A 27,444-nucleotide genomic window follows, 5' to 3' on the forward strand; every position below is an offset into this window, starting at 1 on the left:
TTAAATAGAATTAGACAGAAACTAGAAAGGTCGCTTCCAGTCAGCATTGACCCACATATTCACACTTGACTAGAATTGGGTTATAATTTACCCAGAACTTGAAGTTTTGTGGAATATTGTCAATTCGTCAATTTTTCTCGCTTGGCAATGCCCCCCAACCACCACCCGGCCCTCGCTGTGTCGGCATCATGCAATTCGGCACTCTGCCTGAAAAGGTGGCCAACCTCTGGTATACAGAAACGGGCTTGAATGATCAAAGAAAAGGATCAGAAGGAGATTGCCTAAATGTGCTTAACTGCAAGAAATGCAACGAAAGAGGATTTTAATAAGTAGGCTCGGTGTCTGCCACTGCCCTCATTCAAAAGGGATGAGAGGTTACCACCGTATTTATTAAGCAGTTGATTTGATTCGCAAACATAATGTTAGATTAATTATGTCACAATATTTTACAATGTTTTCACTTCGACCAACACATCGAGACACACTTCGTTTGAATATAATTCCTTGTAAGTCAAAACAACAATAATAATTGTAGGAGTTTAACGTCCCAACATACCCATATGATTATGAGATAGACGGCTTTGAAAATTTCGACCATCTGGGGTTCTTGAAGGTGCATCTAAATCCTGGTACGCGGGCCTAAGTCAAAATGGTAGTGCCGAGAACCGAAGCAGTGGGCGTAGACTTCTTTTTTTTAACGTGCACCAAAGCGAGGTTTCGGTCGTGAACCACCGTGGCGACAACTCCCGCAGGTCCCCGACGCCGCAGCAGCCTCTAGACGCGTCCCGTTACCTTCGTCCCGAAGACGGAGAGTTGCGAGCCAAGAAGCGGCCCTCGTCGGCCCACTTCAGCCGCGACAGCGGCCCCTTTGACTACGGTCCAGGCCCGCTGGGCTACAACGTGCCGTCGCCGCACTCTCGGCCCCGCAGCATGATGATGATGGGCGAGGACGACGAAGACGTCCCTCGTCCCGGCGGCTCCACGAGCCTGAAGCGCGAGGAGAGCTTCGTCCAGAAGATCCTGCCCCGCTACGAGTCCACCACCGGAGGTGCACTGCGCACCGGACCGGCTCCCGTTGGAGGCGTGCCGGCAGTTGGGCCTGCCAGCTTGCGCAGGGGCCAGCCGCGGCTGCAGTGACCATCGCTGGATGTCGTGCCCTTCTTTCGTAAGATCACTTGTCCCTCAGGTTATTTGATAAGCATAGGTGGCCGAGCGAGGGGCGGTGCAATTTTGTCTCACACGTTTACTCGGGGTCGTAACTAGGAGGAAGTTGCAGTTCTCACTCCCCCCAAATTTTTTGAAGCTATAACTTTTCAGGTAATACTAGAGTATTAACATGCCTTCACACTGACAACCAGTTGCCAAGGTTAGCCGCTCTCCAAGTGAGCAACTCTCCAAAAAAATTACAGGGCATGGCCCTACCATTACAAAGCAGGACCAAAGTCGCGCACACGAGAAGGAAATGGTGAGTTGCACCCACCCCTCCTCTTGTCATATAAGAAAGGAAGGGGGGGGGGGCGAAATCTTCCCTATACATTGACTCAATAGAAAAGGGAAGCACTGAGATGAACCTTCGTCCCGCCCCCCTGAAACAGAACCGTGCACATGCAATGAGTTGGGCCATTCACGTCATTTCTTAACGCCCAGGGTCTTCCATATACGAATGTTTCCGACAAAAATGGTGGTCAAGTGAGGATTCCTAATGTTGCAGTCAGAGGTAGGCCTTAGCGAGAAATACGACGCTTCCATTTTTGCATAACTGCGGGGCTTCTTTCAGCTCGAACTCGACTAAGCTAACAGGTGTGTGCGTGTGTGCGTGCGTGTGTGCGTGTGTGTGTGTGTGTGTGTGTGTGTGTGTGTGTGTGTGTGTGTGTGTGTGTGTGTGTGTGTGTGTGTGTGTGTGTGTGTGTGTGTGTGTGTGCGCGTGCGTGCGTGCGTGCGTGCGTGCGTGCGTTCGTGTGTGTGTGTGTGCGTGTTCGTGTGTGTGTGAGTGCGTGAGAGAGAGAGAGGTCTTGTGTACTAAACTTTGTCTTAGATCACGCATAAAACGAACAGAAAACCGATCTGTCGCGCACTAGAGGAAGAGCCTTGAATTTGGTGTCGTTACCTTTACTGTACACCATCTGATACTTTCAAGCGCACAGTATAGTGTCCGAAATTAGTGCACGTATCTAATTATCCTTCCTCGCTCTATTCTGTGCGCCATACTGGTAAAAGGAGTTGCACGCTAAAAAGCGGTGCTGTATGCCTGCCTTCGCGGCAAGTGTCGGAACATATCGAGCCACTGCACATGCACGCACAGTGAAGCCATAGGCAGCTAATCGCCGCGTGCAAATACGAAACTGCTCGCACGCTCACCTCACTTCATAGTCAATTTCTCAGTCACCGCAGATGAAAAAAAATTTAGACGCTTGCTCGGCAAGCTTCTTATGCTCACACCCTGCCCGCCTAATTTTAGAAACGCTCACTAGATGAAGCGCTGCCGCTCAAGGCGTCGGCCATGAAGTTACACAGCCTCTACAAGAAAAGCTCTTTAATACCCACTGATTCATTGATATGTGGGGCTTAACGTCCCAAAATCACCATATGATTATCAGAGACGCCGTAGTGGGGGGCTCCGGAAATTTTGACCACCTGGGGTTCTTTAACGTGCACCCAAATCTGAGCACACGGGCCTACAGCATTTCCGCCTCCACCGGAAAGTCACGTTCAAATCAAGCATGTGGGGGCTCCGGTTGCTAGTGGTGAGGATAAGCGCGCGCGCCCGCAGCTGTTGTTATGGGAGAGGGGGGACGGATCTCGACGGACGCCTGACATTGCCCGACTAAGAAGCGCATTCGCATTTAAAAATCGATCTGACTCATGGCAACAAAAAACACGGACGATGAGGCACGGCATACGACTTACCCGGCGCGCACACCACACGATCACGCTCTCAAATGTTAATAAGATAAAAGGGTGGTGGCGCCATCTAGTCAACAAAGCTGCATACGCCCCTCTTTGCCTGCAGTCAATTCGAGTAAATTGCTCAAGTCGTCATTGTATCTTCCCTAACAGTAGTTGATATGAACAACACACAATTTGCGTCTGTTTATGATACGTGAACATACTTGTTTATGATTTATATTGCGGGATTTTGAGTGTTTCAAATTGCTATATTTAACGCTTCTTTATGTTATTGTAATGGCAATTTCAACAACATTCCAAGATGCCAGCGCTTTGGTGGTTATGGCCATTCTGGTCCAGATTTTTTCTCTAGAGTATGTATATTGATTTTATGGCGTCCGCCCTCCAGTTATTGCAACAATGCTCACTAGAGAGCGCAAGGTGGCGCACACCACTCTCGGCACGTGCGCTTCCTTTCTCACCGGGGAGAGTTCAGGCAGTGAACGCTCTTCGTTACCACTCGGCCGCATAAACACCTTAGAAGCCAAGGCAGCCCCGCGGCGGATAGCAGTAGCTCGAGCTCATCGCCAAGACCCTGCGGTGACAGCCCGGGAGACCGAAACGAAAAGGGCTCGCCGACATATCTCTTGTGTATATATAATGTACATAGTTCCTAGTGCATCCAAATGTATGTTAATAAACATTGTGTCGGTAATGTATGTATAACAACGTTGTCACGTCTATGGTAGCAGATGTGTACGGAGTATTCGCGGGTTACCCGATCATCTCCGAGCAAGGTTACGTGTAATTAGGCCTACGTGGCTTTACGAGGCTTTTTGAATAGTAGTTAGATGAATATAAGCTCGCTTCATGAGCATTTACATCGTGAGATGTGCTGGACTGTCTTTACCACTTACGTGATAAAGTGGTGGAACATAGCAGCTTTTCTAGCCGAATATTAACTACTAGGCTCAGGCTTTTCGTGTGGGCGATTGTTAAATAGCAAGATTGAAGGGTCAGTGCCGACAGTGCAAAAAAAAAAAAATCGCAGCATATCCACAGAGTGAATGATGATGAGCGAGGCGAAGCGTCTGTCCATCCGTTCGTTCTTGCTTCCGTTCGCCCGTGCGTCCATCCGTCCGTCCGTCCATCTGGTGAACACTCTAAGTACCGCCATCTCGAATTTGTTCATCATATATATATATATATATATATATATATATATATATATATATATATATATATATATATATATATATATATATATATATATATATATATATATATATGTATGTGTGTGTGTGTGTGTGTGTGTGTGTGACGCTATGATGAATGGGAAACGTGGCCTGGCTCATACGCCATGTTTATTCTGTTCTGACTTCTTTCTCCTCTACTTCTCCTAACCATCCCATGCCTTCTTACGTCACAGTATTCCCCCTCCCCCCGAAAGATGGCACCGGTTACAACCTACAACAAATTGAAGAAGAGAATAAACAAAACAATGGCCCAGTTCACAGTTTCACGTCCCGACGGAGTTTCACAATCTCACTGGATCTTCAAGGCTGAGGGAGCAGTCCGGTGATTTCTATGACGACTCTGGTGGACGAGCTTGACTGTTGCGTCCTGGATGGCATAACCACACCCTGGAAATCTGAACTGGTGATGACATCGGTTGAGTTTTTGTGAGCAACGGACAAGGTTGGGAGTGCCAGTACCATTTGAAGTTCTGATGTCGTCGGTGTTGCATTTTTCGTCGTGAATGGTGCCATCCCAGTGCTTCTTGCTTTCGTGCTTTTTGACAGACCGTGACGAAGTGCCTGAGTGCTTGAAATGGGCAAGCAGTGCTTCCGCGTCTTTCTTGGCGTTTTCTGTGGTGGTGCAGTCGGTGTAATAGCTGAGGCAGGGAGTGTCTCTGGTGACTTTTCTTTGTGCGAAAGTGTCTGACGTCTTGAATATGTCTTTGGTTTCGAGATCTTATTTTCCGATGTTCTTCAATTGGTGAGTGCACTTCCGTTGAATTTTGCGTTCTTGGATGCCCTCGATGCAGTCTCTTTCGTTGTCTCCTGAGTTTGTGTACTTGGCTTTGCTTGCTTTGCTGGTGCTGCTCAGGAGATGGCTGTAGTGGCACCCCTTCTGCAATTGGGCATTCATTTTCTTCGAGGTTTGACGCGTCCTGTAGACAGCTGATGCATGGTGAAATGGTGTCTTGCTTATCGGGCATAGTTGATGAGCCATCATTGCTAGCACGCTCTTCAAAAGCTTCGGTAAACTGGTCCAGTATGAACGCCTCTGGCAGACAACTGCGTGTGAGGTTTGGTGTATGTATTACTTCTGCATTGTTTCGGTTCTTGGAGCTGTGAGAACTGGATGGGGATACCATAAGTAACGTGCCATTTTTAGGTTCAGACTGCACATCTTGCTGAGCTATAGAAATAAAGTCTTGCGATGAAAAACACCTTTTCGAGTCGTCATGGCGTGGTTGGGTATTTTCCCGATGCGTCGATGGTTCACCTATTGTGAACACGGTGTCCTTACGAGGCAGACGGTTAGCGTTACGAGCACCTGAGGAAATACGTGATGTAAAACCGGGTGGTGGGCCATGCATGCGAGACGAAGAATAGGGAGCATCAAGTGGTTGAGCAACGTCTCGTGTCATATGCTGAAGCGATGATTTTGGAAGTGCCGTCTTGCGTGTGAAACGGCGGCCCGCACGATGGTTGTAGTTTTCCCGAAATACGCTTGGTCGCCTGTCAGTGTACTCATGTTCCACTTTGTGTTGTGGCAGAGGTCGATTCATGCTGGGCGTTCGCAAGCTTGAAGACTGCTTGTAAAATTGACAACTGAGTGCGGTTGCATGTGGATGGTTGATTATAAGCGAGTCCTCGTCATAGTCGTCATGGTATTCTTGAAATAGGATGGTCATTTCTTCTTTAATCTTTTTCCATGACTCGTCATTTTGAAATATGTGAGTGAGGTAGAATTTGAAAGCCTCACCGGAGATGTAGTCGGTAAAGTTGATGATCATCTCCCGTTCCGACCATGATGCAGCGGTAGCGTGGAGCTCGTACAGGTAGAACCAGTCCTGCACGGGTCCATCGTCCGCTGCTCCGGTGTACTTGGGGATGTCAAGGTCGGCCGATGAATCTGTCATGGTGCTGGTCGTTGTGTCCTGGTTGAAGATGAATCGGTAGTGGATGTATGGTCAGGGCGTCTTTTGGGGAACTGCGTCGATGATGAGCGACTGATGAAGGGGCAGGCAGGTCTCCATCCTGTCGACTCGTGTGACGCTATGATGAATGGGAAACGTGGCCTGGCTCATACGCCATGTTTATTCTGTTCTGACTTCTTTCTCCTCTACTTCTCCTAACCATCCCATGCCTTCTTACGTCACATTATATATATATATATATATATATATATATATATATATATATATATATATATATATATATAGTCATAAGACAAGGTTATTCCGAGATATTTATAAGATGGTACTGATTCAATTGCGGTGTTAACGATGGAATACTGGAAGCGATATGGGCTGTGGCGATGGGAAAAGGACACAAGTTTACATTTAGAAGGATTAAGTGTCATTAACCATGGGTTACACCAATTAAGCACGCTGTTAAGATTGGTTTGGAGATACAGGTGATCATGCTGGTTACTGATAGTGTGATAAATGGCACAGTCGTCCGCGAACACGCGAGTGCTGCAGGATACGTGATCGGGCAAGTCGTTAATATATATTAGGAATAGAAGGGGACCAAGGACAGATCCTTGGGGAACGCCTGATGTGACTGGGAGATAGTTAGATAGGTGACCATTAACAAAGACTGGCTGAGAACTGTTAGTGAGAAACTGTTCAATCAATTCATAGCCTTTCGGGCTATGAATTGGTTCTGTGGAACTCTTTTCACCTATATACTATGCGAAAACGATTTCCCACGTATGGCAAGACGCGTGAGACTGAATGCCTTATTTGTTATCGCGAAACTGCACATAGAGAGACTGGAGGTTACATAACAGCAGTCAGTTATTATTATACCGAAAATTATTTGGTTCTTTGATAGGATAATTTAGTTCGAACGATAGAGTCGTGTCAACTGGTACTCCCCTATACAAAATACTACGTGCCAAATGGAGTTTTGGCCCCGCCGCGGTGGTCTAGTGGCTAAGGTACTCGGCTGCTGACCCGCAGGTCGCGGGTTCGAATCCCGGCTGCGGCGGCTGCATTTCCGATGGAGGCGGAAATGTTGTAGGCCCGTGTGCTCAGATTTGAGTGCACGTTAAAGAACCCCAGGTGGTCGAAATTTCCGGAGCCCTCCACTACGGCGTCTCTCATAATCATATGGTGGTTTTGGGACGTTAAATCCCACATATCAAATGGAGTTTTGTTATAGGGTACGCAAAGATAGCGTTCATCGTTCTTCATGAGCAGTAGGGACGAACGCTTACGCAATGCTTTGAGTACCCTATACTATAAAACTCCCTAAACATTTTATGCTTTGATTTCTAGACATATTGGTCTGCCTTCCTATGTAGAACATGAGTGGAGAGGGCATATTTCTTTAAATTTTTTTCATACGTTTTTCGCTTCTTCAAGCTACTCGTCTTGTTCTTAAGGTTGCGTTGTTAAAATAAACACTTATTCTTTATTATACCATGTGAACTATGCGCAAAATCTTCACCAGAGATCATCGGACTGAGGCGGCTCACCTCGCCCAAAATATCGCCGCGTTGCTCCACTTCTCCTGCACTCGCAGACGACAGCCGAAAGAACAATTTATCCCGCGGATTACAAGCTTAGTGACCAATGCCCCGAATCTATTTTCCACTTTTGTCAGCGCAAACTTTCAGACATCCCAATCATAGCGCGGGTGTTTTGCAGCCAAAAACATTGACCGAGTGTATTAACAGCAGTCAACAAAGCGTCCTGGGGGCAGAAGTGGCGGAGGACGGTTGAAAGGCGAGTCGCGTGGATTCCTCAGTTGGGATCGGGAGCGTTACCGTTCATAAGTGATACACGCTTATAAAGTGAGGAAACATAACAAAAAAGCGACAAAAGCTAGAGCGCCGAGAAACAACTTTGGCAGAAAGAAAAGAAACTAAACTACCGAAACGATGCTTTGGAACTATACGATGTTATACAGCAGATACAGCTTTTTGATCCGCACTGGTTCCTTCCGGTATGTTTTTAATTGGGCCTACGAATAAAAGCGTAAACTAAAATTCTAATTTGCAACTCCCTGCCCCCCCCCCCACCTACTTGTAACAAAATTTTTGAATATATATATATGCAATCTCAGTGACACTATTTTGATAATTACTTACGACACAAAGAGCTGCGCTTCAAGCTCTCCCTTTGAAATACTTGCCCGTTTACAATGGTTTGTCGAGATATAACGTAACAGTGACCAGGATACGGCAGACGATTTCGTCCCTATCGCACATTCGCTATAGAGTGAATGCGTTCTAGAGGTAAGTGCGCGGTCTGTTCTAATATCATGTTTCTTTTTTTTTTCAGTTCATCCAAGAAGCCTGTCATAAGACGCACCTAAGACGAGTCCTGTGACAGTTCTTACGACGTGGGATATCAGGCGAAAAGAGCTTTTTTTTAATAATTGTTTTTTTTTGCAAGCCAGCGCATCTAACGAATAAAACAGCCGTAATATCTTCACAGCCATTTTCAAAAAGGCTTGTTCACGTTGTGTCAATGGGTTGCAAGTTCAACGAGTCAACTGGTCTTTTTTTTCTATATTTTTAAGGGAAGTTACCAAATGAGCATACGAAATAGTGCGCCAGCTCCGTAATCAATCTAGTTGCATGTTAGCTGAGTATGGCGCCATATATGCGCAGTAATTAAATCATTCATGTTCGCAGAGCGTAAAACTTCGTGCAAGTGCAGCAAGACTCGCAGTAAAAAAAAAAAAAGTAACCTTCGTTCTCAGTTTGCGCGAATGCACGATGCATGCACGGGCGACTTGCGATAAAATCAACCCATTATGCAGCATTCAAAATGTACAAGATATTTTTATTAAATAAACATTTAAAAATGAATTATGTGTTTCACACTTAATCATTTTGTCAACAAACACAACGAGCAGTATTGATCAACTGGCTCGCTATTAGAATACCACTGCGTAATCCGACATGCTGCCTTTCGGTCTTCGAAGTAAGGGCACTGAAGTGTGTAGGACTCATCGTGCTCTGCAATAAGTCACCTAGAGTGCATCTCGCCACGTGATTTTACAGAAAACCACGGAGAAAGGAAACAACAAAGCCCGCAGAGAGCGTTGCGTGATGACCCTAAAGCCAAGCTAACAGTGTGCAAATTCTCGTCAACAGAAACCGAGCTATATAGTTTCCAGCACTTTCGTTTCGGTTTTATCTACTAGCACCATCGCATTTCGCTTCATCTAAGATGCGACGAGGTGAAGGGCACGTTGGGAAGCTCCATCTAGTGAAAATTTGGTAACCTCCGAACGCGTTCTACTTGGCACGTATCCATAGACCACGTTTAAGCAACATCCACTAGAGGGTGTTCTTCGTGGCCCAACAAAGTGAGTTCCGCGAGCAACAATGTGAATGACAACAATGCAGCGCATACGAGCGCTGAGATACTGACATTGGGTGGCCGTTGCTATATCCGGCAGTTGCCTGAACCGAATTAATTCTGGAGTTAGATTCAATTATTGCGTAAAAACAGCCAACTCTAACGCACAAACTATGATATGGGCAGCTTGTTATCAGTTACATCCATTACAGAGAAGCTTTACCATTTCAGCGTGGCTTTTGGAACGGGCACGTTGAACGACTCGCGAAACATGGTAGATAGTTTAGCGAAGTGATCATATGCAGCAATATCCAGTACAATGAACTTACGTGAGTGCTAGTTGTCCACTTAGGAAGCGTGTACAGATGTGTTAACCCGTGAGCAAAAGTGTACGGGCCATATATAGCCGTCCACAAACATGCATCTTCGCAGTCTTTTAATGAGCCGTCTACTGTCGAGATCATTTCTCTCAGAGCAATACTCTCAATTCCAGATCAATTCCATCAGAGCAATACTCTCACTAGCAGACGGCAATTTCGGCACGCGCGCTCCCGTGGTCTGTGTATGTAGCTTTGCTCACCAGTTGATAAGTAACATGCGGTGCGGCACGGGTCCCTAAAGCTGTGTTGCGTACACGCACCACCACTGAAGGGGTTATGTACTACAGCAAATCGGCACTGCATGCGCAAGAACGTGATCGCAGTACGGACCGACAACGAAACTACAGTGAACTAGAATACTTTGTAGTGGCAAAAGCGCCCCCCTGCTCGTGAGTCTCAGGAAGCGGCCGGCCGCGGGCGGCGCTGGCGTAGTAATCGCGAGGTGCTGCTGCGGGGATTTGGGCATCTTTCGAACAGCTGCGCAAGCTTCTTCCCTTTCTTTCTCCGTTCCATCGCACTTTAAAAAAATGGGCAGCTACAATCGACTAACCTGGCGAACGGTTTTGCGCGCTGAGATTATGTACTGAACGCTTTGCGAGCCTGTGCTTCACTGTGAAGAGCAGCATCATGTGCAGCTCCCGTCGACTTCGCAGCGTAGCGTCGGACGGGCTTTTTTTTTTTTTTTTGTAATGAGCCTCGTGTTTTTTCAGTGCACCTCAGCTTCAAATCACGAATATCTGATATGAATTCCTTGTCATTAACGTGCCACGAGCCACTACTGGTGACGCCCTTGACCAGAGTAGCAATTTAGCGGCTCGAACCGCAATGTTTGTCTCGATTATCGGCCTTCTGGCGTATTATGGACTGCATTCCATTTCGAATGTGTGCCGTAAGCGGTACTCGTTTTTCAGTAGAGCAGGACTTCTTGCTGTTGGTTCACATGCGGACAACTTTTGCACGACTACACTAGTTTGCAGACCAAACAGATAGCCCTGTCAGCACCACTTTCAGCACTTGGAGTCCCACAGTATTTTAGCCAGGAGAATAGTTATTATAAAGAAGAGGCTGTGTGACAAAATGGCAAATGAAAGAAATATTTCGGCAACACTTGATACAACATTTATTTAGGTTGTAACTACATGCCAAATGAACTAATCAAGTGAGATGTCAAACAAAAATAACCAGCTAAAAAGCAAAAACTGATCACAAGCACAGTACAATGCAAGACACAGGCAGTCTACTTTTCACACAATAAAAAAGACAAGAATATACACATATACTTAAAATATTTCAAAGGAAATCTCAAAGACAATGGTGCGGCTATGAACAAATCAGGTGCAAAATTAAAACGGCTTGCCAGGTTGCACGAATTGCCATTACGACTGCAATAAATGAAACGGGCAGTCTACTTTTCACTTATCACAGTACAGTAAACATACTAGGAACGTTTTAACAATTACGGGGGTGCATATAGAACTTTCCAAAAATGTGACGGTGAAAGTTTAGTTGAAAGTTCTGTTAATGTGTTCTTGAACTTTCTGTTGAACTTTGCGAAAGTTCCCATCACCACTTGAACAGCACAATAGACAGCATCCTCCAAAGCTTGTTATTCTGGCTCACCAACGCCAGAAGCCTCCTGCTCACACCCGTCAAAACCTTCAGCTCTAAAGGCAGCTCATATTGCACATGGCAGCGACCTCCCCTCTTGCACTGCTATTTAACTTTCTAGCCCTCCTCCAACCCTTCTGCTGCAGTGCTCCCTTCCCGGCTAGCACTCCAATGTTCTGTACAATTTTGTGGACCTTACAATGATGTTGAGTACCTCATGTATTCCATGAAACAGAGATCTAAGGCTTTCACATTAAAAACATTTTAACATAAAGCTATACATTAAAAATTTATACAATGACAAACAACGATGTGACTATGAAAAAATAAAATGTCGAACAGAAATAGCTCACTAGATAACAAAAAAAAACAATTGTCAGAAGTTCAATACATCAAACAAGCACTCTACCTTACACGTAGTGAAGTAAAAATACCAGAAATACATTAAGAGGGTCTTGATGACAAATAAAACTGTTAAATTGCAAAGAACTGGGCGTTTGTAACAGACAGACTCCAAATGAATTCTGCAAAAGCACAGAATTATTGCACAGTAAGTTATGACAACAGTACGCATAAAAATACAAGAATGGCACAGAGAAAATGGATAAACAAACACGGTTCCCCTGCAGACATATGAATGCTGAAATGGGGGCAAGAGCAGTCTATGTACAGCGGCTAAGTTTCAGGTATTTTGCCGTTTCCCTCTTCTGCATCCTGGCTCGGTTGAGTGATTTTACGAAAAAGTGCAGCCGAGTGGTAATGAAAAATGCCACCATCTTAGCAGTAAGCATTTCAGCGTGGTCAGTACATCCAACACGGTGCTGTGGTCGGGATTTGATTAGCCAAATTACATCCATGATGCTTTCGTGATGAAGCTCTTGTGCACTGAAGCAACCCGTGAAAAGGTTCTCCAGGTTTTTTAGGAACCTAAATAGGAAACCCGACGGGTACAGCAGGCCGCCATTATCCTTTAGCTGTGTTAGCTGAGCAGCTTGAAGGTTTTTGATGTCGTTTTTGTCTGCAAGCAGAACGTTTTTACAAGCATCACAGCTGGTTTTGGCCAAGAACTTCCGTGCTACATATCCAGCAACGTAAAAAATTAGCCGCTCATCACTTTTGGCAGACACACAAGCAACATGGTCTGGTGCAGCTTTCTCAATGCTGTTCAATGCCAGTTCAGCACTGCGAAGATCCCCATCAGCAATCAGCTGGTCCAGCAGAAACTGTTTGGTACGGTCATCCCCACCGGCAGCATCAGCCCCAAGCAGTGCAGTCAAAATGCCTGGCTCTGCATTCCCGTGTGACACAGATTTGGCAAGGCTGTAAAAACTCAAGCAAGAAACTGTAATCAAAAACTGCTAAGGTTTGGGGTGAGTATTACGGCCTGACGACTGCCGTGCAATGCCAAAAAAGTTCTCAGCTGGGTCTTGACTCAGCCTTGATGTCATGATGAACTTGTACGCGAGTTGTTGGCTCAGGTAGTCTAGCAGCGACAGGACACTTGCAATGGTGACCCTCAATCCAACTGCGGTAGACTCGGACAAAAAGCGGCCCCGCTTTTCGGCTCAGCCTTCGTTTTTCGCTTGACGCAAGTTTTCTGCTACATAAACCTCCCATTCAACAAGGTAGGCTAGAAATGACAGCAGCTTATCCACGGCAGCTGAGTCCGGACGAAGAGCCTTGGCGGGGAATCGAGATGACATTATCTCGATAAGGTCTCTCATCATGCTGAAATGCATAGAGCACACAATAAGATTTTAAAACAGTTAGCCAAGAGGTTGGAAGGTTCATTTGCAGCGAAAGGTAAATAAAAACAAAAAAAGTGAAATATAAGTATGCTCCTAACAGCTTGTATACATGTGGAGCAGTACTTGAGGCAATAAACTTACCCGAAAAAGGTCAAGGCAGGCTGGATGCTCCCGCATTTGGCCTCAACATCATTTTTGTAGAGACGAAGGCCATTTAGAACCGTGTCACTGAAGAGTTGGAAGGCGTAGGTAACCCTCATTTTCTCAAAGTTGTTGGGCTGAGTGTGGCGGGTTGTGATACCGGGCATGGCTTGAAGAGTCACGTTCGAGCCATCAAGTGTCAAAGCCTCTTTTACAGGACGAAGTGATACCTGCATAGAAAAACAAAATGCTTCATAAGAGACTGCAGTGCTGTGTTTTTATGTTTCCTGGGGATAAAAACATTCTCATATTGATAAAGGCATAATTTTTGTACTTACTGGTCCTGTTGGAGTGGTGAAGTCTGCTTGGAGTAGCCCATTCCTGATGCATTTGACAAGATGTGGGAAGTCAGAAATGAAATGAAGTGACCGCTTGTTGTCCACTGGATGTTGCACTTTGCATTTTGTGCTAGATGCAGTCGCGTAAATGCCCATCGTGGACCACATGTTTCGATTCCAGGTCGCACCGTCGGATGTTATGAAATCAACAAATGGCCCAGCCTTTTCCGCTAGAATCACTGCCTCCAGCATCACTTTCGAGGGCAAATTTCCTTTCATGTTGCCCTGCGTGGCAAAAGAAGCAAGTATTTGGGTCCACTCGCCAGTGAACGGCACAAACATTATGACCATCCCATGGTCAGCCACTTTATGCTTGTCACTGCTGGGGGTGAACTGGCCCATGTCCACGAAGCCTTGTATGTGCCCTGACGATGAGACTGACAGATTCTCGGACAGTTTCATTTCGTCAACGATGAGCCCTCCGTGCCTTTTGAAGGCATCCATGGAAGACGCTTTCTGCTTGAGCATGCTCATCACTTTGGCATTAAAGCCAAATCCCGTCCTGTACGACCTGAGATACTTCTGAAGAGTAACCTTGCTCGGCAAAACAAGAACTTTCTGCCTCCGCATATCCTCGTAAAGCTTTGGCCCTTTCATGCGCATGATGAGGCATTCCAAAATCCACTCCTTCGAGTACCTCATCTCTCTAACACTCTTCCTCCTCGCAGCCTTGAACATCTGTAGAGCTGCCTCTTGTGGCTTGGGGGGGAGCTCTTTAATTCGGCCAAGGAAAGTCTCATCACTTAGCCTGGAGTTTTCTTCTTTCATGGCTCGTACTTGGCCTGCCAGGGTACACAAGCGTGAAGCAATTCGCTTTGTCTTCTGATTGGCCATTCGCAGCTTGTGAGACAAGTTATGCGTGACACGTTTTTTCTTCAACTTGGACTTCCGTGCCAGCAGCGACTTTCGCAAATAGCGACAATGAACACAGATGGTTCCTGAAAAACGTAAAACATGAAATAAGCCACTTCCTTACTTCGAACTATTTGCAAGACATGGAAACAAGGGCTAACAAATAATTGGAGGAAAAATAAACTCCAGAGCTATTACAAAGTGGGTAATAGCTAACAGGTCCTGACTAGTGTTATTTCCCTTTAATGCAGGTTGCTTTAGATACAAAGGATATGCTTAGGTTATGAAAAAAAAGTAGCAGGCTATGTTAGCTAGAACAGAAAGTACATTGTTTCTTATTAAAAATATTAACACACACCTTTGACTGTCACCATTCCAAGACAGTTCTTGCTGAACACGCCGTCACTCGCGGGGGTGAGGGTGCGCTTCATCTTCTCGGTCAGGTTCTGAGCAAGGCCGTCATAAGCGTCTTTGCTCATAGCGCTTGAACAAAGCAATGCAGTGTCAACTTCTTGAAATATGTTCGTTGCTTCAAGAAGGGAGGTGATTTTGCCGTACTTCTTTTCTCTCGCACCGAGATAACAGCTTGCCACAACATCACTGTTGCTATCTTAGCTGAAACAGATCACTTTCTCGGGGGAGACACTGAAAGGCTGTTTTGTTGTGCGTGTAGTGGCATACACAAGGAGATCAAGGTCTGGAGTGGTCAGTTTCGTCCACAGCCTTGGAACACTTAAGCAGGTGGCAAGGTCCCTTAAGTCACCTGATTTGAGCGGGTTCGCTTGCATGTTTTCGGCAGGGCTCGTGTTCGGGTCGGAATTCTCTTCGCCGAGCAAGCTCGCTTCGTGCTCATCGCGACGAGAGAGACGAACTTTCTTCTCCGATCCAGACGTAGAAACTAAGCAGCGCTTTCGCTCGGGCCTTGGTTTTTTCACAGATGTGGAAAGGTATGCGGGCAGGTCAGGTAAAAACGTTGGCACTGCATTTGCAGTAAGACCAGGCTTTCCTCGAGCGATTCGTACCTCCTTGCCGCCAATGATGTGGACATAATCACGAACGACAAAATGGTCTGCAAAGTGTTTTTCACAAACCGCGGATGTGTCCTTTAGAGGTTTGTCTTTCCTCTTGAGGTTCCGCTCTCAAACCTTTCGTCGGTCTTCGTCCTTTGGTGCCGAAAAGAGCGAAATCTTCCGCCCGTTTTCAACGCGATGGCCGGGGTAGCCTGACCGGCAACCCGGGGTGAAACAGTGCGTATCCGTCTTCTTTTTCTTGTTCATGGTGGTACCGAGAACGTTTTCTTCCAGCACAGAAAAAAAGATACAAGAAGAATCGAAAGCCACAGCAGCAAAGCGCCCTGACAGCAGTCAACTCTCCTGCAGTCAACGGTCGAGCCTGCCTGGCTGGCCTCGCGAATCTGACTGCAGCGCTGCGCGCGGCGGACAGCTTTTTTCGTCACAGCGCCTCCTATAGACGCCCGCTTCGCTCTTGCCACTAAAAACCTTCTAGTTCACTGTAACGAAACTATCGCCCAACATGCAGTAAACTTTTTTGACGGACCGACAAGCACGAAGGTGATTCGTGCGACTGCGTGCCCCAGTTTGGAAACGCTGGCCCGATAATGAATGGAAGAAGTTTTCACAAAGAAAAATGGCCCTGTCAGTAGCATTTTGCTACCGGTCACACTGCACGTAACGAAGGTGAGTTTTTTACGTTCTTTACGCTGACCTATACTTTGTTTACTGCGCCATGATTAACCTTTGTTGTCAGTCCGCTCCGCGGTATCTTCTTTGTTCGCGCAGCACACTTAATGTAGGTAAGTTGGCGCGTCTTCATTCTAAAGAAGACAGGGCGTGCAAGCACAAACATGAGAACGAAGTCGAGACACATCTGCGAGCGTACAACATTGGCACAACGGCGGAAGAGAAAGACACGAAAACTTATCTATCGGCGCATGCGATATGCGAACGCGTCAATCTGGCATGCGAGGCAGTTTACGTGAAATATAACAGTCAAAAAAATTCATTTCATTTTTAGACAAGTTAATCGACGGTTGGCTGACGCATGCGCTGTACCACTGTTTCGATGTGCCACGCCTAAATCATCAGACGCATTTCTTCATACGACAAAAAAAAAACTGCGCATTCGTTGAACTTCGGTTTGATGCCGTAATAGCAAGCGTGAGAGGGCGAAAATTTCTATAGAAAGCTACCCTCAACTACAGCTGCGCGACGCCGGCCATGTTTCATCCGTGCCCTAAAGTCGTTGTTGCCCGTATCGCGGCTGTTGATCGTCCCGTTGCACGTGTTGTGGTGATCAAGGTAGTGATTGCACGAAATTGTTGCCGCCATCTCATTTATGCAGCCGGAGAGTCAGTGGTGCGCCCACGTTTCAGTTCACATCGCTGTCAACTCGTTGAATGTCTAGCAGATCAATCAAAAAGCCAGTGCGAAATTACGGAAAGTGCTCAGCAGTTTGCACAAAGCGATTGCCGCACCGGTGGCTACATAATTAGAGCGTCCGCTTCCAATGCGGGAGGTACCAAGTTTGATTCCCAGTGCCGACCAGGATGGTTTGATTGATGTGGGGGGTTCAACGTCCCAAAAGCACCATATTATTGTGAGAGACGCCATAGTGGAGGGCGTAATCCATTCATTTCAACCTGCTCAGTCCCAAATATCCCGGTTTAATCAGTTCTCACGTATAAGTACTTAGGCCTAACTTTATCACTCGATCTTTCCTGGAGGTCATTTCTTTAACAATCAAGACCTTTAGATTAATGAAACGCCACCTTCGTCATGCGCCACAAGTCAAATTACTCGCATACAAATCATTTGTCCAACCAAAGATAGAATATGCCGCTGCCACCTGGAACAGACTCACTAAGCATCATTGCACTCGAATCACTTCAGAATCGTGCCACAAGATTCATCCATTCTTCATATTCATATAACGTCAGCATTTTTTTTTCTAAATAAAACTTCTCACCCCTATAGCTTTTCGTCGCCGTGCTGCCACACTCTCCCTCTTTTTCACAAATCGTTTTACAGCTCGCTGAAGCACCCACCTTCAATCACACCATCGTCACGCATGTCACTGCGCGCCAGCCATCAACTGCAAGTAACCCATCCACGAACACAAACATTGGCATTTCAAGCTTCATTTTTTCCTCGAGCTGCCAAAGACCGAAACGACTGCCTCACCACGCTAACGAGATAATAAGACAAACCGAATTTTCGCTCACGCTGCCAACGTGCATCACACCATAACCTGCTTTTATTGTACTATTATGTTAACCACCAATTTTGTAATACCTCTAAACAGGGTCTTTAAGGTAATAAAACTAAAAATGAAATGGCCATGCGCCGCCCCGTCATATGGTCTGCCATATTTGTTTTCGTGGCTCTTGGCTTGACTTCCTCTTTGTCATGCAGCTGTAAAAAGTTCAGTATAACTATAGTAAAACGACTTCTTTTGCAGTATAGGAACACCTTCTTAGTGACAATTTTATTTTTGATGATATGCACATGTTACATGGAAGGATTAATACATTTTTATTTCTCCCAAAGACACGGCTCAGGAAGCTCAAAGGGACACAAAGGATTAAGTCGGCGTTAATTGCTGTGCTCTCCCCCAGCATTATCACAGCAACTACGTTCAAGCGACACTTGCACCGTGCTCTAAAGTGAGCGCGGTTGCACAATGCCGACGAGTCTGACGTGGGCTTGATGGCCGGGCGCCGCGTCGGTGGCGAGAGAGACGGAATGCGGGTAGCGCACGACTGGCTCATTGCGTTGTCTGTACAGTGCGTGAATTAATGTCGTGATAACACACACAACATACGCCACCGCGGGTTCTCTTGTGCTTGCAACGTCATAGTTCTTAACTCACTGTTAATACTCGGACGAAATAATTTCTCCAGTGGTGTCGCTCTGGCCCAGCGGGTTGAGCCCCGCTCTGATGGCTTCGGTTCGCCACGGGGTTCGAATCCCGGCTGCGGCGGCTGCATTTCCGATGGAGGCGGAAATGTTGTAGGCTTGTGTGCTCAGATTTGGGTGCACGTTAAAGAACCCCAGGTGGTCTAAATTTCCGGAGCCCTCCACTACGGCGTCTCTCATAATCATATAGTGGTTTTGGGACGTTAAACCCCACAAATCAATCAATCAATCGGTTCGCCACGACGCGCGGGCTGTGCAGTGCACGTGGTTTTTTGCGCCGGAGAGAGAGTCGCGCCTTCTGCTTCACATTCGGATGTAAACAAGAGAGGAGAATTTGCCTAGTCACTACGGCCGACTTCACACGTCTTCCCAACGAGTGACGTCAGGGCCTCTCCTCAGTCGTACAGTTGTTTCCTTCCTTCATGTTTGAACTACTCGCGCCATTCCCCATAATAACATCCGGCGTTTTTTTTTTTTTCGTGAATCAAGCAGGCCTTCTAATACGTACGTCTCTTGATGGACGAAAAGTTCTTTATTAAGTGCAGCTACTTCGATTACTATAGTGATTAATTGTATAGGCTATAACTCTAGCATCATCGGGATCATTTTGAGAATGTCCTACTGCAGCGCATAGGTTCTCGTGTATTTACCTTAATTTCTCGGTAAGAAAGGTACTGCTGTTGATAATATTGCCGTTTCAGACGTTGTCAAACATTGAGCTTTCACTCTTGCGTAAATTGTTATTTGACTTTAGTGTCCCCTTAAAGTCATGGTCATAATTTTAAAACATTTGTTTTCTTTCTGTGGTATATAGGCTGACAGCACGCAGGTAGAATGGGTCCACTGTCATTCGTTGTAAATGGCATTAGATTTGCCATGTGACAAGCTTGTACAGATGTGCAGAGGAAGAACGAGAGTAAAAGACAAAAAGCGAACCGATATTTGTTCTTTAAACACACCAAAGAATTCACCAATTGCCGTACTAAAATGGGAAGTATATAAGTTCACACCCGGTGTTCCGGTGGACGGAAAGCATTGCGCGTGTATCGGTTGGGCAAATTAAAAACCTATATTGGGCACCATATCACATTCTCAACGTGCTAACGTCACGAACACGAGTCGGGAAACCGAGAAATTTCGAAAACACGGGCTCTGCAAGATGTCCGACGGATAGCTTTTGGTCGTTATTTTGTTTTCCCTAATGCAACCCCACGTGAACGACAGCAGTTATTATGTAGTCTTATTTCAGATAACTAAAAGTGCGAGGTCTCTCTATTTGCGAGCAAGGGTTTTTTCAAATGACTATTCTTAGAGTGCGCGTACTTATTAACATTCCCCACGGACGGCGTCACATGTGGTAGGTGCCCCCACATCTGCAGCGAGCGACGGTAGCTGCTATCTTTCGACTCGTGCTGTGGAAAGATTACTTGCATTCGGCCGCTGCAGCCGGCCACCCACGCACTGAAGCCAAGGCGCTTTGTTGGAGCGGACTATTCAGCTGCCTCGAAGCGTGCTCTGACAAAGCGCGAACACGGGCGACAGCGTGTGAACGAACGGGAAACTGTACGGGTCGTGTAGCGAACGCAGTATAACCAGCCGCCACTGTTTTTAAAAATCGTTGCATTCACTGTATGCAACTCATCCTGCTTTGCGTGTCCGTGTCTGCGGAGGCATGCCCCTGTCACACGAAAGTTCGAAGGAAGCAAAGATAAAATACTCGGCTTTAACTACCGCGGGTAATTTGGAAGGAAAGCATGACACGAACGACGTCCATCTTGGAACGCGACATATAGTATTACACATACAATTGAATACAAATATCACAAGCGGGTTGAAAGCACTCGCACGGCAGAAACTTAAATCATTAAAGTGATTTAATACGTGCAAGGCGGCAGCTAATAACGTTGCTGCTACAGGTTTAAGCTAATTAAGTTCTTTTGCATAACACCCAGGCCTGGATACTTGTCTTGTCCGCTGACGGTGAAAGCTACCGAATGGGACCTCTGTTTTACGCCCTAGTTCAGGAGCAGCTCGTGCGGTGAAGCCTACCCCAGTGGTGTTGTAAGCCCGAAACCGCATGACGGTGTGGCAGTAATCAATGACGGTGTGGCAGTAATCAATGACGGTGTGGCAGTAATCAAACACCAAGACTTACCGACGCACTGCGACCCACGACGCCCGTTCAGCAAGGTCGGTTGCTTCAGTACTCAGCAACACAACTGTTTAAATTCTTCGTCGTCCTTAATAGTTGCTTTGGTTTCATGCCATCGAATACGCGCGTCTTGGGTAGCAATGCTAGGGTGAGGAATGCGAGGGCTGGCGGAATCGATAACCGATATGACAGGCCGCAAGTGAATGTCAAGCGATGACAACGCCACTTCTGCATCACCCGTGTCTCAACTCTTGCTTTTTTCGTTATGCAACGACCCCAGACTGCTTTCGTCAATAAATTACTTGTCCAGATACCGGCCACGTCATCTTGGCGGCGCTGCTGCAGTTTAAACTGAAGCACTCAAATTGACGGTTGCGCGAGATGGTTCGTATTGATCGCTAAATTTCAGAGCGCACAAAAAGACAAGGACACGGCGAGGCAACAAACACGTGCTTTCAACTGTCTACTTTTGGAAATCGCAGAGCATCAAGTATTCACTGATCACCAGCAGTCTCCAGTGCACGACATGCACAAAGCCGCGTGCACGAGGTTTCTAGGCGTCCTTTTTTTTTTTTTTTTTCGGAAAAAAAAAAAAAAAAACTTCGGAAGCCGCCCACTTCGGAAGCCGCGACAAGGGTGCAGCAGGATGCACCGGCTTGGGAGCATACCTGGGAGCAGGCAAACGTGCCTTCTGTTAGCGGACTTGGAGCAGTAAGAAAGGCCCTTTCGGGCAAGTTTGGAACAGTCAGAGAGAACGCTCAGATCAGATGTAGCCCCATTTCACAGCACTTGTGAAGCAACGTTCGTCCAATGCCGCTTTTTTCTAACACCAAGATAAAGTGTGCAAGATAAACTGTGGACACTATCGACGAGTTTTTGCCGTCGTCGTCATGCCCGTGCCACATATCGCGAGTTTTATCCGTTGGTAAAAGCGCGCGAGCGGGGTAGACATACGCGGCTGAAGCAGGGATCAAACGAGTCGCTCGAAGGGTACATGCGTTAGCGTCACCCCGTCGAAACGACAGGCCTTCCGTCAAAGGTTAGGAAACGTCACGTCCTTCTTGGACGACCATGAAAAGACGCGAGGGGGAAACGTAACGCTAGAGCAGTAACTGCGTACCTTACTTCCAAGTGCGCGATCACAGGTGCGCGCGTGGTAGACCGGCAGCCATTAGCGGGCGACTTTGCTGCATTTCGACGTCCTGTGCTCTCACCGCAAAGAAACCGCTCGAAAAATGTTTATCTCCCTGGCGTGGCCGTATACACTCGCAACTCATGCACGTGTTTCCTGCACGCGCAATGTAGAAAACACCGAGGATCGCCCTCTCTAATCTATCACTACAACGCGCCGACAATTTCGTCTTATTAAGAATCGTACGGCAGTTAATGAGACAAATTTCTTGGCACAATCCGGTGATAGATTAGGGAGGGCGATCCTTGGATGCTTTTTACATTGCACGTTCAGGAGACAAGTGCATTAGGTGCGCGTCAGTGGCACTTTAACAAAAAGAGATTACCTTTATGTCTCCATAGAGCCTGAGCACGTGATGACGGTGTTTCATTTCACATGTATAAGCATTCGTGTTTCCTCAAATAAACCTCGGTCGATGGTTCGCGCTCGTCTGTTGTAAGTGTTCCTTCTAGTCCTAGCGCTTTTTGCACAAGATTTACCTTTTAGTATGCTACAACTCGGCCATATCAAGCTCCTTCTGCTTTAGCATACATACAAGAACAATTTTTAAATCTATATATGTTTATTCACAAACTTTGTGAACATGTAAAAATACATTCCTTTGCACTGTTCACATTCAACAATAAAACCAACAGTTCTCTTTACAAGTATTTCGGTGCTAAAGTGTAAACAGCAAAAATGGACGGAATACAGGCTAAAGTAGCCATCAAGCATGCCACAAGGTGATCATTGTTGCTAGTTTTCAGTGAAAAATATTAGCACATGCTTTGTATGATTGCTTACAGAAAAGCAGTGATCAAACAATGTGCAAGAATTTTTTTCTTTAGTGTGCATATTACATTAGGCACAAAGATCGTGATGTTGCACCCAGCAAAGTAGGTAAGTATCGTAAATGGGGTTGAACTTTGAACAAACAGACTTGACCATATGTATAAAAGAATCACAAGTCTTAAAAAACTAATAAAATATTCCCATTTATATTCACAGGGGAATTAAAATGAATAAAAATTCAGCAAATCAAGAACATAAGGTACATCAAATAGCTGTCAACATGGTGCAAAATGTCTCAAAATTTACGAGACCTGCCAATGGGTTTTGAACATGGTGAATGAACTTCCACAACACTAGGTGCTATGGTCAGTACTCATTCATGAACATCTGAGCTAAATTTTTCCTACAAATCCACCTCAGAGCCTACAACGTCATTTGAACAGCTCCATGCTCTGTCCACGTCTTCAGTTTCTTCGTTATCACTCTTGCACAACATTGAACACAATGGCTACTGGAATGGTTCTCTTTAACACCATTTCTTTTCCCTCCAGCAAAAGAAATCAGGACAGGAGAAATGTAATCACTGATAAGCATTGGCACCATCTGGTCATAGAAAAATCATCCGACTACATGTTGCCGTAAAAGCCAACATGTAATGGGATGGGTGCCCTTTCCCATGATCCTAGGTTGTCACCAGCAAAAAAAATAACGGTGGACAGAGCATCACCGGGACTGATATGTGTTATGCAAGAGAGTGAACACAGCTGGAATGCCAAGTAAGAGTGTCGATTAGTGGAGAATGGCAAGTATAAACTATAGTAAGTAAATAAAGAGAAAAAAGCATTGTAAATATACAAGGTTCATAAGTTACAATGAAAAAAAAAAGGAATAAGAAATTACAGATTTTTATAGTCTTTAGAAAGGATGTGTTACAGCCAAAAAAGCTTTCAAATCTGAAAAATAACATAACATGCAATGAGAATCAACCTAGCTCACTAGATAACCACAGAACGAACAAGACCCAAGTGCACTTTTGACTTGCTGTGTTGCCAGCAGGTTTTGGTTGTGCAAAGTGCCACTGGAAAGCGTCATGAAAGTTTAAAACCCTAAAAAGCACCTTGTCTTTTACACAAAATACCAGAAAGTGGAAGTAATTTGCAGAGAAAACATGAAAAAACTAAAGAAGTCAAATAAGTCTTCTCATATTAGTAACTTCTACACTTGATGTATACAGCTAAACATCAAAAAGCATGCATATTGCAGCTGTCCAAAATATAACGAGATGTCTTGTCTCTAAAGCTAATGAAAAAAGTGGTCTGTGACAAATGTAATAAAAAAAGAAAAGACACTGATAATTTCAATTTTTTCGAGAGCTGCATGCACAAGGACAGAAACATCATAGACATTTCCCAAGCACATGTTTCTACAGATGTGCCATGCATTCTGAGAGTCAGTCATTGTTCACTAAGAAAAGCTGTTTGCAGAAATCAAATGTAAATGTAAAATGAGATAATGTCGGCAATATATTCACGCTATAAGAAACAACAGTACCTTCCTGTTCAACCCTCAAGCCACATGATGAGGATCTATTTCCATGTATATGACAACCAATGCAGTACCTCTACAAGCCTTATAATGTCCAGGTACTTCTTGTGTTGAACAAGTTGTTGCTGCCAAGTGCAGAAAATGTGGCACACACACACACACAAAACAATACAAAGCCAGAATGTGAAAATATATAAAATAAAGTGATTAGCTTCTGTGAATATTCAAACGCTCAAATGAAAATGCAATCAGATCCACGACATTTCTAGTTATTTGCTTGCAGTGCACAAAGAATGCCTGTAGTACACTGCAGCAGGTCTGTTAAGTTTTGATGAAGCAACAAAAAGTTCTACTCATGGACAAGTGCTATCTCCACAGCACAAATATGCTCAAATAAATGCCAGTGAGAGAGAAGTGACTAAATGATATAGTACAAAGGAAAGTGATAACATACATACAAGCATGAATATTGTCAAACTATATTATACTGATCTCAAAGGGGACCATGGAATGGTTCAAGATGTTAGTAACATAAGTAATTATGTATAGCTGAAGCTAATCTGAAGACTTCGCATGCCATAGGGCGGTCTCTTGAGATTGTAAAAACATAAAAACAGAACTTTAAAGGTTTGTTCATCATTGTCCTGTCAAAGCAAGAGCATTTTTTAGGTACTTTGCCTCCATTCCTACCTTCGAAATATCTCAGTTAGACCAGAAAGCCCTATTCCCCCTTGATGTGCAGTGGTCCATTCTCTTTGAAACATGCACAGGCAGCATGCTTCACAGCATGAATGCGAAGCTCACTATACCAAATCCATGATCATGGATGGACTAATGATCAGGCAAGTCAGTGGTTTATGTCACTTGGAAACTACAAATGCATAACTAAACAAAGAGCATGAGGAGATGAGAACAAGGGTAAACCATCATTATGGAATGCAAATCAAATCCCTGCTCAGCGAGCCATCCATTATTTGAGAAAGGCCATTTTTCCTCCTCAGCTAGTGCAACGAAAAATATTCAATGTTTTGTTCCGCAGCATCTGTCAGAACAGTGCGGTTTCATAGCGTGAATATCTCGGATCATGCGAGAAATGATAGTGCATTCGAGCCAGAAGCGTACTCGAGAAGACATTGTGCACCGTTTGATATATTACATGCGGAGGTGCATGGGTACTCACAGCGGCCGTGTCACTATACGCATAGTACCGTGAAAACACTTTCACGTGTGATTTCCAAGAGGAAGTTACAACTATATGCATAGATATATGCACAAAAAAAGGGGGGGGGGGGGTGCAGTGTTGCATCATCTAAGGGTCTGCCAGGTAGGAGGAAGTGGAGAAGCTGGCTCCTCCAAATAGATAGCCTAGCCCATGCTTATGACTATATGATATGGAGAATTAATCATACATCCACATTCAATACACCCTATTTAAATTGTACATGCAAGCTAGCAGGTACACCCAGTCTTTACAAGCAATCTATGTGATAACGACTTTAGATAGAGATCTCTGAAAAAGACAATATTTTGCACAGTCAATTGTTCTTGAAGACTTTACAGATAAAGCTTTAAAGCTTTTTATGTAATTTATTTACATACCATTTCCATGATAAATTTAATGTTTCAACACCAAACATGCCCCAATACAGCTATGCTGATAGTGTGAAGTGGTTCAAATCAATTTATTATGGCTTCCACAGCTCTAACAAAATCATCGCAGCTTAACACTTTGTTTTAGAGTAATTCCTTATACTGTTGACCAGCACAATTATCAAAACGAATACTTATTCGGTGATAATGATAGAGTATGTGCTCACATCAGTGTCTCTATAATATAAAAAATCCATTTCTTCACCATGTGCAGACGAAAAGCCTAGCTTGCTTCTTAAACACCGAGATTCAAGTTAAGCACCACATTGCTGTTACAGAATGTCACTTCTATTTTGTGCAGCTGTGTTTATAATGTACAATCACTCCAAAAATGATTTGCAACATGTTACTTGTGGTAAAAGCAGAGCCATAACTGCACGATGGTGCTGACACAGAAACAAATCTCATACATAAACACCGTTTTGAACACTTATATTTACAGAAGTAGTTTTACATTTTCTGATGTTATAGGGCAGGCTTAAAGCCCTTTCAACCATGGCCACCGAGTTAATACTGACACTGAGTGCCACTTTACAATGAATTGATTTTGCATTCTCCCTGATGGTGCAACACTACATCTGACACAAAGCTTGTTTTTGTGTTGTTTTTTACCAGCACAGCCAAAATTCTTAGATGCATTACATAAGGGGTTCCATGTGGGTAGCACCCACAATGGAAGTGATGAACTTGCTGCCCATGGAGGCACACACAGCTTCTGAAGGGGACGGCCGAATCGAGTAAAAAATGAAAAAAAAAAAAGGATTAGCACTGAAGACGTTAATAATTCAAGGTAAAATGGCTAGTATATTTCAGCCAGATAAAGTTAACTTTCACAAAAGCATGCCACCTGAGGAACAACAATCAGCAGAACAGATGCGATAGCTCAGGAAAAAAAAAATCATAAATTCCTGAGCAAGCGCTCCTGCGGTAAAATATAATTCACAATGATTTGAAGGGGGCCCCCCAGCTTGGTCACGATTCAAAATGGCGGAGGAAGATCTGTGCAGGCTTGAAATGCCTTATTTAATACGCAAGCATTCACTGCCATTATCTGCCTTCGCCGGGCAAATAAAAACAGTGAATGAAATATTGAAAGTGGAGGGGGGCTTCTTGCTTGGTAGTCGTCATATACGGTATTTAAAATGTCCCAAAAAGGTAAAAGGGCACTTGCTATGGCAGCGGCACTTGCTGGGTAGTTTACAGCATATAGTTATAGATATATATACACATAATAAAAATTAGCATAGTGAAATTGCCGCAATACAATCATATATTCAACGTTATTTCGACAAAACACTGCATATTTTTAGCCTAAATGTAACAAAGCATGTTCAGAGTCACTTTAATTGTACATCACAATTTTAAATGCAAGTCACATAAAGTTTGAAAAATAGAAACATATAGTGAAGTTGAAGTACTGCCACAAAAGGAAGGGCAAATGCAGCTGCCGAGGGTTCTGTGATTGAAATACACAGCATTGTTTGTGAAAGCACCAATCACATCCCATGCCACATTGTAGTGTGGTTCCCAAAGCAAAACAGCATCTCCTCAGGTGTTTCAAAATTTGACCCCTGATTTCAAAAGCCATAAACTGGCAAATTCGCTGCCGATTAGAGGCACTAGGGGGGACGTG

At 44.9% G+C, this 27,444-nt stretch overlaps 2 protein-coding genes across 6 annotated transcripts in view; one reads left to right on the plus strand and one right to left on the minus strand.

Moving 5' to 3' along the window:
• LOC119177850 (uncharacterized) overlaps positions 1–8,943 on the plus strand; it is an 85,007-nt gene extending 76,064 nt beyond the window's left edge. Inside the window, exons 9-10 of one of the 2 annotated variants that reach the window (XM_037429040.2) lie at positions 753–1,165; positions 8,411–8,943. In XM_037429040.2, the coding sequence (XP_037284937.2) occupies positions 753–1,137 (385 nt within the window). In that variant the 3' untranslated portion in view covers positions 1,138–1,165; positions 8,411–8,943. The remainder of the gene's footprint in view (positions 1–752; positions 1,166–8,410) is intronic. The other variant, XM_037429046.2, reaches the window with a different exon arrangement.
• Positions 1–21,220, minus strand: part of LOC119177839 (uncharacterized) — a 355,504-nt gene extending 334,284 nt beyond the window's left edge. For all 4 annotated transcript variants that reach the window (XM_075882235.1, XM_075882234.1, XM_075882231.1 and 1 more), the window contains exon 1: positions 20,657–21,220. The gene's annotated coding sequence lies outside the window, so the exon portion shown is untranslated. The remainder of the gene's footprint in view (positions 1–20,656) is intronic.
• Between the last annotated feature and the right edge of the window lie 6,224 nt (positions 21,221–27,444).

This window comes from Rhipicephalus microplus, chromosome 2, assembly GCF_043290135.1.
Source record: "Rhipicephalus microplus isolate Deutch F79 chromosome 2, USDA_Rmic, whole genome shotgun sequence".
NCBI classification, from domain to species: Eukaryota; Metazoa; Arthropoda; class Arachnida; order Ixodida; family Ixodidae; genus Rhipicephalus; species Rhipicephalus microplus.